The following is a 12,801-nucleotide window of genomic DNA, read 5'->3' on the forward strand; positions in this document are numbered from 1 at the left end:
TTTGTCAAGCTAATCTTGACCAAAATGCCCACACATTAGGAGTCCATTTGAACTCCTGGACATTCTGCACACCAGGAAAGAGGTCTCTGTCTCCAAATTAAGCAAATATCTATGTCCATCTTTTTCACATCTATAATCAGAAAAAACATGGAAATCTGTCAACCATCATGGTGGCCACAGAAATGCACCTCACAGACCTCCTACTACAGGGAGCGCTGCTGACCAAGAGCCCCTGCTGCTAAACTCTGTAATGCTCTCCACATTTGCTCTGAGGACACACTTCCCACAGGTTGCTCCCAGCCAGTGACCAAGTGCAGCAGGAGTACTAAAGCAAGTCCACTCCTAGGAGATACAAGCCAGCTCTGATAGCCTTTCTCAGACATTCGGCCAAGACTCCTTCTCTCCCTCTCTTGGGGTCAGACTGGCATTGCACTCTGACAACTCTCCCAACCTTCCATCTTGCTCCCTATTTTCTCTCACACAGGCATTTCCTGAAATAAAATCCTTGCACATTTAATCCTATCTTGGCATCTGCTTCTCTGAGAACCCAGGCTAATAGAACAGTATCAATGAATATGCAGTCTCGAAAATTTAGGTTTGATAAAGTGAACATACAGAGACAACAGAACTAGCTCTTGTTAGATATGGGCTGTCCCATTAATCTGAAGTCATAAATACGCAGTTTTGTGCAAAGTGATATCCATATCTATGGCTAGATCTAATTCCTACATTACTTATATTGATATGGTATCATTTTCTTTAACATAACTTCTGCAAAGTATGATTTAAACCAATGTTTAAAAATTTAATATTTCCAAATGTCCAAAATAGGCTTCCAATCCATTATCCAAAACCTTGGAGACCATGTGTATATTGGAATTCAAAACTTTTAGAAAAGTAATATGTACATCTTACCTGATGTAACATCCCCAGGAGATCTGGGGCAACAACTTGTAATCAAATATATCAACATTTCTTCCACAAAGCATAGAAACATTAACACAAGTGTGTTGAAAGTAAACAGTCTTGAGAGGGTTTGGGTACAATTTGACACCAAATGAGTTTAGCAAAGGTTAGATTGTATGCCAAATGAATTATAAGAAAATATTCAGTTTTCAGGGCTTTTTGAAGTTCAAGTTGTGGATAAGGAATTGTGGACCTGTATGTCTACACTACAGAACATAATACAGCCCTTTGAAAAACACCAGAACGCCTCTGTACTAACACACAAGAATAAATGGCCACCCTACAGTGTTGGATGAAGAAAGCATGTAACATAAGAATTTGCAAAACCAACCTGCAAAGGCAGTATTATTTCATACGCATAAAGAATGGGGAGAGGAAAAGGAGGAGGGGATCTTCACTTGTCAAGCACTCCTACTCTCCACCTTTTATTACCCATAACCCTATGACAACTTCATCTCTGGTTCAGAAGTGCTATGGAAACCTTGCTCATGAGTATTAATTGTGATGTGGGAAAGTATGAATTTATGTATATTATTTATGAGTCAGAGAGAATAGATTTGCCTCTGTAAACTGCCTACACTGATGGCAGATAACTAAAATGTTATGAGTAAGGTAGTGGCTGAGACAGTACACAAAGGAAATTTATTTAGGATACAAAACGAGACTAACCTGTCAAGGCAGTGGGTATGGATTATGAAAAATATGGACAAGAACTTCCAGGAGACCTGAGCCCACACTTCCACGTAACCCTTCCCATATCAAAGGAGAGGAGACAAGAAATAAGATATGACTGCTCCCACTGGGACCTCCTCAAGAAACACCCAATTCTGGACTGCTTTGCTCAGGTGCCTCTGAGTCCCTGTCCTGCCAGTCCTTCCTGTCCTTTCAGCTCCTTCGTTCATCAACCACATAGGGAGCCAAGAACCAGAGGAGAGGTTGTTTACCTTTCCCCACCCCTGCTCACTTCTAACCCTGTTAATTTTAAATGATAAAAACACAAATTTTTTAAAAGATGGAGAACAGAGAAAGAAATTAATTAAGGAGGAAAAAACTCCATCTTTGTTCTAGCCAGCTGCTATACAGCCCTGGGAAAAATTGTCTGCAATGGAAAAAAGTTAAGGAATCTTAATTAGGGCTTAGAAATTCAAATCTAATATAGTAACATTCACTTTTCATTTTATATATTCAGCATTGACTCTTTTTTTACAATAAGCATGTATTAATTTAGTGGTTTTAAAAATCTCATATTTTAATTATGGGCATAATTGAGAATAATACTAGGTAATATATGTTAGGTGCTATATGAGATGTTAGCTATTAATCTCTTATGAACCACAGTCTGGGAAAGTACTAAGTACCAGCACTTTGTTAGCACTTTAACAAACATTCCATTTGTGTGGACCCTCCTATGTCTAAGGTATTGTGCTCAGCACTGGAGATAGCCTGGTGAACAAAACACACATGAACACTGTCCCCAGAAAGGATGCATACCACTGTGGAGACAGACATTAAACAAGCAGTCACACATGTAATGATTCAGTTCCACTTGTGGTAAGCATTATAAAGAAATGCAGAATGACCAGTAAGATCTTCATAATAGCTCTCTAAGGTGGCTCTCGTCTTCAATTATAGATAAAGAGTTATTATTAATGTTTGTAACATTAAAGTATGCTAATTATAATACAAAATATACTGAACAAATAGTAATTACAATAATTATCAGTATTATAATAATGATGGGAAATTAGTTTATGTCAATAGATCAGTGAGGTAAAGGATAGAAATAAATGAGGAAGAAAGTATTAACATGTAAGTGAGCATGTGGATAATTACTGCCAAAGAATTTCTATAGCACTGTTGTATTCCTCTGTAGAGGAAAATTCTTCCAATCCTGGAACAACAAAGTACTGACAAACAGAAGGTCAACCTAGAAACAAATACAAGGTTTGTATTTTCCAAAGCTATGTCCCGTATTTTCCAAGACAGATCTAATTTCACAGACTTGGTCCCTCTGTGCCCATAAACCACTGAAATAACCTGGAAATCCCAGTATTTCGATGTTTAAACCATGTCAAAGATTACCTCTTGAACCTACAAGTAACACAAAAATGCTTGCCAGACCAAGAACTCTGTTCTGGAAAATGTGGCCACTGTGCTCAAAAGGCACTAAATGGTAAGAGATGAACATCTTCCATCAAGACCTGCTTCTCTAAACCAGAAACCCCATCAGCATGGACAGCAAGGCTTCTAAGCTGCCATAATCAGGTATTCTTGGATTCTACAAAATAAGAGCCCATAAAAATGCAACTTCAAGGTATAGAAGGTAGGCAATGTATATATAAAGGTGGGCAATTTCATCAAAACAACAAAGTTGCTCTTTGCTTCTCTTTGCCATAGGTGGTAACTCAAAAAGCTTGACAAAGCTCCTCTGAACTAAACACTGTACAGTATCTTTACTTAGTAAAGAAAAAACTCCTTAAAATTAGAATTCTAGGTCTATAGGTGTCTCCTAACAGCTCACAATGGAAAAGATATCAGCTGATTTATTATACAAAATGAGAGAGTCATAAGGAATTCAGAGTGGTGCTAATGAGACAGCCAACCTTTGATGGGCCCTTAACTTGGGTTCACTTTAATTTTTGCTGTCACAAACTTGTTATAATAAAAAATTATGTTCTATTAAGGAAATAGCAAATCCATGGCACTTGTGCTATCACTGCCCCTTCCATGCCCGCAGCAGTCCTTGCATTCTGTGACAGACACAGCTTCCTTCAGAGAACAGCTCACCAAAGAGTTCCAAGCAGCCGCCTCCCGTGAACTGAAGCATAGAGTCAGAGTCTATTTGCCAATTCTCCTTTACACTGACTGCCCTGCTTGACAGTCACAATATTGTATTCTACCAAATGAAGCCCATGGGACTTCAGCTACAGCCATTATTAAGACCTGTGTTTGATATTGTTAAGAAATATGGATGGAATGATGAGACAAATAAGGCTGAAGCCACCATCAAATCAATTACACTGTGTTTACCCTCCTCAGTTTCCATCAGTTGTACTATATAAACAGACAGAAAATTACATGAGCCAATCACTGACCTTATGGAGAGCAGGAGCCAAGACTGGTACCAAGAACCCATTGTAAATGTAATTGACAAGCTGACGGCGAATCAAGGGGTGAGCCACCTAAGAGAGAAACACACAGTCATGAAAAAGATGAATCAACCAAATCGATCAATCTTCAGGTCTTCTTAAAATCACACATTTCTGTGTACACTCCAGATTCAAAAGAAAATCATATTTGGGACATTTATTTCATGGTTAAAGAGTAATTCATCCTCATACTGCCATGTAATTTTTTCAAATGCTTTATTCCAATACAAACAGGTTGGCTAAAATTAGGAGAAGTTAAACTTACAAATTAAAAAATTGGAAATTTTAAAGTGACTGTTTGAAAAAAAATACAATAAATAGAACATGTAGAAGGATTCGTATATTAAAATTAACAAACTGAGAAGAATAATTTTTGCCCCTTAACTTATTCTAGGTCACATCTCAACTTGTGACTAATTTTTTTTTTAAAAGCATATAACTATCAAAATAGACCATTGAATACATTTCTTTTGGTAGCAGAAAGAATTTTCTCATTTTGAAGATGCATTTTTCTGATAGTCATTTATATTGGGGAGGAAAGCATTTGGAAAATCTTTTCTTAAAAAACAGATAACGTTCAAAAGCAGAAAACATTATCAGAGGTACACTTCCTATATTTGATTTCCAAAAGATATTTAGCATAGATAACCCTTTACTAATTTCTTTTGTAAGTAACCTTTTCGGTAATCCCCCCAAACAAAAAAAATCTTAAAATTATATGGTTTCAATTTCAAAATATAGTATGAAATATATAATTTCTCTGTGCTTAACCATGCCTGTTAGTTTTACTTCTTTTTCTTAAAAAGAAAAAAAATTGAAGTAAAACAATAAGTAAAAAGCAATTTCTAGGGAAGTGAGACTAGATCTTGAAATTACTGATAATCCCTCTCTGTGTATACATTTGGGGAGGAACTAACAGTAGTTCCATCTTTTTAATTTCCACACAATTCTGCAAGAAAATGTTGATAGACTGCAATATTAAAGGAAAAAATAACTTAAAATGTAATCTATTTATCTTATATATAAATAAAACTTCCTTTGACTTAGCAATAAAAATGAGATGGGACCTAAAGTAATTTACTTGTATTTTCTTCCAGAAGCTATTTCTTTATTTGGTAGATAAACAGATTATAACTAACATTTTTCATCCTACAATCACCATAAAGAAAACTTGATTTCTTAATAAATCCAATATTAAGGTATATTTATGCTATATAGAAGTAAAACATTTTTGATGAAAACCTATTACGTCCTTAAATATAAATTTTTTATTGAAAACAGTAACAAGAAATCTAAAGGTAAAAATCTAATCAAAAAGCCAAATACACAAGAGTTCAGTGGTTGTTTTTTTCCCCCAAGCAGGCCAATTTCAAAGCAAATTTAATTTGTGTTGTTAAGAAGATGCTTAACTTCTTCTAAATTCAATTGGGATAACAATATTCTTTATGTAGTATGCACCATTAAGCAAAATAAAGTGTTTTTCTTTGTAGACTCCCTAGAAGACCTTGAAGTAAAAGTGGTATAATATAAAGTATTTAGAAACCTAAAAATATCTATTTAATGAGTTAGGCATTGAACTTATTTTTGATGGTTAAGTGGATAATCAAAACAGAATACTTTATAAAAAAGATAAAGAAAATCTATTCTTTTTTTCCTCAATTAAAACTTCCCTGCAACCTACAAACTAACATTTTCCTTCATTCGGTGGGCTTAAAGCATCAACATTCCATAAACATCTGTTAAAATAAAGAGTGAACGTTCATAAACTAATCCTTTGCGATGCTTGTGCTCTGAATGGAACCAGGGATTCCAGGATTCAAGGATCAAAGGGATCCTTGAATGTGCTCTGGTACCTGGATGACTGCATTGCAAAACTCCAGGGAGTTCATGAACTGGACGAGAGAAGGGAGTAGAAGCCAGTCGTCTTTCAGAAGGCAGTGCCATTCCTCGCCTTTCTCTTCTAGCTTTGTAGGCAGGGAAGAGTAGAGACCACTGAGCCCAGTTGCAAGTACCTGTGTTCAGAAATAAAAATGTAATTAACTCTTTCCCAAATTTCTTAACGGGCACCTAACAGCTCACAGGTGATACCAATGCTGCTACTCCCAAGACTGTACTTTAAGTAGCAAGGTATTAAAGATATCAGCTAGCTAGCTAGGAAGGATTCAGCAGGTGGAGAAAGTAGGGAAGAACAACTCCAGCAGAGGGAACAGCAGCACCAGAGCCATTTGGCTAACATACACACGGTTAATAAGAATGGCTCAACTCTTACGTGCTGGGCACTACACTGGCCTGGGGTCAGGGGAGTAAAAAAGGTACACACACAGATGAATAAAACATGATTCCAGCCGGGCGTGGTGGCTCACGCCTGTAATCCTAGCACTCTGGGAGGCTGAGGCGGGCGGATTACTCAAGGTCAGGAGTTCGAAACCAGCCTGAGCGAGACCCCGTCTCTACCAAAAATAGAAATAAATTAATTGACCGACTAAAAATATATATACAAAAAATTAGCCGGGCATGGTGGCGCATGCCTGTAGTCCCAGCTACTCGGGAGGCTGAGGCAGTAGGATCGCTGAGCCCCGGAGATTGAGGTTGCTGTGAGCTAGGCTGACGCCAGGGCACTCACTCTAGCCTGGGCAACAAAGTGAGACTCTGTCTCAGAAAAAAAAAAAAAAACATGATTCCAGCCACAAGAAATTCAAGAGAACAACAAATTCAAAAACAATACATTATAATACAATGCACCGACTGCAAACACAAAGTACATACCCCAGCCTATAGGAAGAAGCCCTGGATTGAGGTGGTCCTGGACAGGTCACAATGATAGGAACCATGAGGAGCTTCATGAGAAAGACTCTTTGCAATTCCTTGCATGTTTAAAGTCTCGACTGGCAGACGCATGTTTACAGTTTAGAAAGCACTTTCATATATGTTATCTCATCTGATCTTCACAAACAATAGCAAGGAGAAAGAACTGGGGGGCAGGGGACAGTTAAGATGTGATGACAAGAGTTCAAACAGAGCTAAAGTGGGTCTACACTGAGGCATCATCAATAGAAAAAAGAGAGTAGAGAATAAATTTGAGCATCGCATGGAAGGTGGGTGTAAGGGTGACCTAACCATGACATCTGTCAGTCCAGTGTTAATTCAAAGCTTCCTCCCTCAGCATTAAACTGCCAGCACTGGGCTTGAGAAGTGGGATGAGTGAGAACTCAAAACTATCAAGTTATCCAACTTGGTCATTAAGAAGATGGTGATGATGCCTTTAATTAAGATAGAAATGTAGGAAAGGAAAACAGTTAATGCTGAGCGCTTGTTGATTTTACCTGTGGAACATAAATAAGACCAGGTAAAACAATGAATTTCACATTGGAGGCCTCCCAGCTGGGAAGAGATGCTAGCTAAGCAGCATCTTAGAGACCCTGACTTGGCAGATGTGCACAGGACGGGCAGGGACAGCACAGACTGGATGCAAGGAAGTCAGGTACTGCCCTAGAGCACATTCTGAGGTAACAATGACCTCAAATGGGATGGAAATATTTAAGAAAACATAACAAATTAGGCCCAGAAAAGAAGTAGCGACACACTCATCCATCTCATGGTCTAATGAGAGATGAACAGGCAATTATAACTGTTAGAAATACTCAGAATACACAACAGAAAAGATAAGGTGCTATGGGTGTACAAAAGACTCGTAACCCAGACTTGAGGGGTTGGCAGTAGGAAATGTTTTCAGAAAAAGTGATGTCTAAGGTACTGAAAAATTCAAAGGAATCAGCCACAAAAAAAGTGGTGGAAGGAAGGATATTCCAAGCAGAGGAAACAGCATGTACGAAAGCTCAAAGAAGAAAGAAAAGGTGGTATCTCCTCCAGGAACTAAGAGAAGTACAGTACTCTTCAAGCATAGAATTATAGGTGGAAAGAGGCCAGCAAGGTAAATAGGAAGCAAATCCTGCAAAGTGTTCTAGGCCAGGATGCAGAGCTTGTGGGGCATCAAAATGGAGAGCCCGGTAGACAGATACGTGGGTCTTATGCTTAGGAGAGAGCTCTGGGCCAGAGATGGAGATCTAGAGCCATCTATATGTAGATGGTTCCTCAAGCCTTACAAACCAGAGAGAGAAGGAGGAAAGAGAGAATTAGACCTATGAGACATGACAAAATAATCTACAGTGCCAGGCATCAGAAACAGAAAGTCAGAAGGAGGTGTGGGTCCAGGTATGTTAAACTTGAAAAAAAATTATCTACAAACCTATTGCTGCCTCTCCTTTTCCCTTGTCCTGTTCCTACAGCACTCCATGCATCCCTCTGTGTAGCAATCATCCTTCCTACATCCATTAGTTTATTGCCTGTCTTCTCCATCTCACTTGGTCTGACTCATTCCCTCCTGTCCATATGAGGTATGGGAGATTTGTCTGGTCAGGTATGTTGAGTTTCAGACACTGGCAGTACTCCCCATGAGTAACATACCCAACTCAATCAACAGAACACAGGCCAGGAGAGGTCTTAGCACAGAGACACCAGATGAAGCCACAGGAGGGTCTACGAGGGGTGGGCGAGATGCTGTAGGAACCCACAGTGAAGTATAAAGGGCAGGGAGAGAAAAGACAAACTATTTTGGTACTGGAGAAAAAGATTGTGTACATTTCTCTGTTCTATTTCCTGATAACCTTTATTCACTCATTCATTCACTCCCTAAAAAAATTACTGAGCACTTACTTCAGACCAGGTACTTTGCTAAGTATAGGAAATACAATAGTAAGCAAGATAGTACATTTATCTGTTTCAAAATCAGGGCTTCTGCAGTCCCAAAGGAGAATGCCCCCTATTTAAAGTATTTAATTCCTTGTCAACATACCCAAACCACTTTAATTCCAGTTTTGAATGTGACCCAAATGAGTTGCTTGTTACAAATTAGAAACTTATGGCAAAAGAGAACAGAGACCAAAAGTTCTCCTTGAAGAGAAATCTAATCTTGACACCACATTTTTAAAATCAATTACATTTGCTAACTCATGCTAAATTAACCACAGAACAAAGGCTTTAATTCTGCATACTCCTGATTTCTTAACCACTTTGAGACTTTGAAGATGAATTCATAAAGACAGGCTTAATTTGTCTGACTAAAAAGCTGGGAATAACTATTCAGTATATCAATATAATTACAGCAACATTAATTTCCAAATTACATACATCAGCGACAGTAATTAAAAATAACACATACCTAATATTCACTTTTTTAAATGAGTATTCTAAAAAAAGGCATGGCTGAGATGCAAACAGAAGGCTGCCCATACAGAAGGATCCTGCCTGTACAGAGAATACTCCTATACAGAAGGATCCTGCCTGTACAGAGGATACTCCTATACAGAAGGATCCTGCCTGTACAGAGGATACTCCTATACAGAAGGATCCTGCCTGTACAGAGGATACTCCCTATACAGAAGGATCCTGCCTGTACAGAGGATACTCCCTATACAGAAGGATCCTGCCTGTACAGAGGATACTCCCTATACAGAAGGATCCTGCCTGTACAGAGGATACTCCCTATACAGAAGGATCCTGCCTGTACAGAGGATACTCCCTATACAGAAAGATCCTGCCTGTACAGAGGATACTCCTATACAGAAGGATCCTGCCTGTACAGAGGATACTCCCTATACAGAAAGATCCTGCCTGTACAGAGGATACTCCCTATACAGAAGGATCCTGCCTGTACAGAGGATACTCCTATACAGAAGGATCCTGCCTGTACAGAGGATACTCCTATACAGAAGGATCCTGCCTGTACAGAGGATACTCCCTATACAGAAGGATCCTGCCTGTACAGAGGATACTCCTATATAGAAGGATCCTGCCTGTACAGAGGATACTCCTATACAGAAGGATACTCTGTATACAGAGGATACTCCTATACAGAAGGATCCTGCCTGTACAGAGGATACTCCTATACAGAAGGATCCTGCCTGTACAGAGGATACTCCCTATACAGAAGGATCCTGCCTGTACAGAGGATACTCCTATACAGAAGGATCCTGCCTGTACAGAGGATACTCCTATACAGAAGGATCCTGCCTGTACAGAGGATACTCCTATACAGAAGGATCCTGCCTGTACAGAGGATACTCCCTATACAGAAGGATCCTGCCTGTACAGAGGATACTCCTATACAGAAGGATCCTGCCTGTACAGAGGATACTCCTATACAGAAGGATCCTGCCTGTACAGAGGATACTCCTATACAGAAGGATCCTGCCTGTACAGAGGATACTCCTATACAGAAGGATCCTGCCTGTACAGAGGATACTCCTATACAGAAGGATCCTGCCTGTACAGAGGATACTCCTATACAGAAGGATCCTGCCTGTACAGAGGATACTCCCTATACAGAAAGATCCTGCCTGTACAGAGGATACTCCCTATACAGAAAGATCCTGCCTGTACAGAGGATACTCCCTATACAGAAGGATCCTGCCTGTACAGAGGATACTCCTATACAGAAGGATCCTGCCTGTACAGAGGATACTCCTATACAGAAGGATCCTGCCTGTACAGAGGATACTCCTATACAGAAGGATCCTGCCTGTACAGAGGATACTCCTATACAGAAGGATCCTGCCTGTACAGAGGATACTCCTATACAGAAGGATCCTGCCTGTACAGAGGATACTCCCTATACAGAAGGATACTCTGTATACAGAGGATACTCCTATACAGAAGGATACTCTGTATACAGAGGATACTCCTATACAGAAGGATCCTGCCTGTACAGAGGATACTCCTATACAGAAGGATACTCTGTATACAGAGGATACTCCTATACAGAAGGATACTCTGTATACAGAGGATACTCCTATACAGAAGGATACTCTGTATACAGAGGATACTCCCTATACAGAAGGATCCTGCCTGTACAGAGGATACTCCTATACAGAAGGATCCTGCCTGTACAGAGGATACTCCTATACAGAAGGATCCTGCCTGTACAGAGGATACTCCTATACAGAAGGATCCTGCCTGTACAGAGGATACTCCCTATACAGAAGGATCCTGCCTGTACAGAGGATACTCCTATACAGAAGGATCCTGCCTGTACAGAGGATACTCCCTATACAGAAGGATCCTGCCTGTACAGAGGATACTCCTATACAGAAGGATCCTGCCTGTACAGAGGATACTCCTATACAGAAGGATCCTGCCTGTACAGAGGATACTCCTATACAGAAGGATCCTGCCTGTACAGAGGATACTCCCTATACAGAAGGATCCTGCCTGTACAGAGGATACTCCTATACAGAAGGATCCTGCCTGTACAGAGGATACTGCTATACAGAAGGATCCTGCCTGTACAGAGGATACTCCTATACAGAAGGATCCTGCCTGTACAGAGGATACTCCCTATACAGAAGGATCCTGCCTGTACAGAGGATACTCCTATACAGAAGGATCCTGCCTGTACAGAGGATACTCCTATACAGAAGGATCCTGCCTGTACAGAGGATACTCCCTATACAGAAGGATCCTGCCTGTACAGAGGATACTCCTATACAGAAGGATCCTGCCTGTACAGAGGATACTCCTATACAGAAGGATACTCTGTATACAGAGGATACTCCTATACAGAAGGATACTCTGTATACAGAGGATACTCCTATACAGAAGGATACTCTGTATACAGAGGATACTCCTATACAGAAGGATACTCTGTATACAGAGGATACTCTCATATAGGATACTCCCTATACAGTCGGATGCTGCCCATACAGAAGTGACAGCTGAATGGGGAGTCCTGCCATGTTCCTGCCACTACAAAGTGTCACTAATATCTTCTTCTGAATGGCACAGAAACAAGAAAGAAGACATTCTGCAGAATAAAGAGTACTGCACAGTCTTAGGAACAGGATTCCAAATCTTTACTAATATTTACATCCTCCCTTCCAAGGCTCTTCTCAGAGTTCAGATTCATTCACCCACACTGCACATATTTCTAGAATACAGACCGTGAACCAGGCATATGCAACGTTGGTGCTGGGGAAAGAGGAGTGAACAAGTTAGACCAGGTGAGAGGAAGAAGACAGCCGATCAACTAGTAAGTGGCAGAAAAACAATTGCTACCCAAAGGAAAATAGAGTAATGTGAGAACAGGACAAGGGAAAAGGAGAGAAAACACAAGTTTATAGGTGATTTTTTTCCAGGTTGAAGAGTTAAATAGCACAATCTGTCTACTATTAAATTTCAATTTTTAACTTAAAAATTAAATTATAAAAAAATTATATATGGTGAATAGCTAATTAAAAACAAAATGCCCATCCACTATTTTAGCCTTTTATTGATCCTGATCACAAAAGTTAATTGTAAAACATTGTGTTTATTCCCAACACATTAAGTATTAACCCAATATTTTAAATTTATCTTCTCCCAGGAGTCTCCTTAAAAGAAATTAATCACTATATTAAACCATACAGATAACAACAGACAAAAACGCAAACAACTTCCCTGGCAGCCATACAGCATGGCAGTTGCTGAGACCAGGATTTTAATGTCAGACTAACATGGTTTTGAACCAGACTCTGTCACTGACAGGCAATTATTAAAGTTCTCTAAATTTCAGCTTCTTCACTGAATTGTTGGAAGGCTTAAAGAAAATAACACATGAACCAAGATTAGCATAATGTTTTACACACAGAAATGT

At 39.5% G+C, this 12,801-nt stretch overlaps 1 protein-coding gene across 1 annotated transcript in view; it reads right to left on the bottom strand.

Annotated features, from left to right (window-relative positions):
* FHIP1A (FHF complex subunit HOOK interacting protein 1A) overlaps nt 1–12,801 on the bottom strand; it is a 225,921-nt gene that overhangs the window by 67,556 nt on the left and 145,564 nt on the right. Inside the window, exons 5-6 of the mRNA XM_012783711.3 lie at nt 5,969–6,127; nt 4,062–4,148 (exon numbers count right to left, since the gene is read on the bottom strand). Of these exons, the coding sequence (XP_012639165.1) occupies nt 4,062–4,148; nt 5,969–6,127 (246 nt within the window). The remainder of the gene's footprint in view (nt 1–4,061; nt 4,149–5,968; nt 6,128–12,801) is intronic.

This window comes from Microcebus murinus, chromosome 15 (assembly GCF_040939455.1).
Source record: "Microcebus murinus isolate Inina chromosome 15, M.murinus_Inina_mat1.0, whole genome shotgun sequence".
Classification (NCBI taxonomy): domain Eukaryota; kingdom Metazoa; phylum Chordata; class Mammalia; order Primates; family Cheirogaleidae; genus Microcebus; species Microcebus murinus.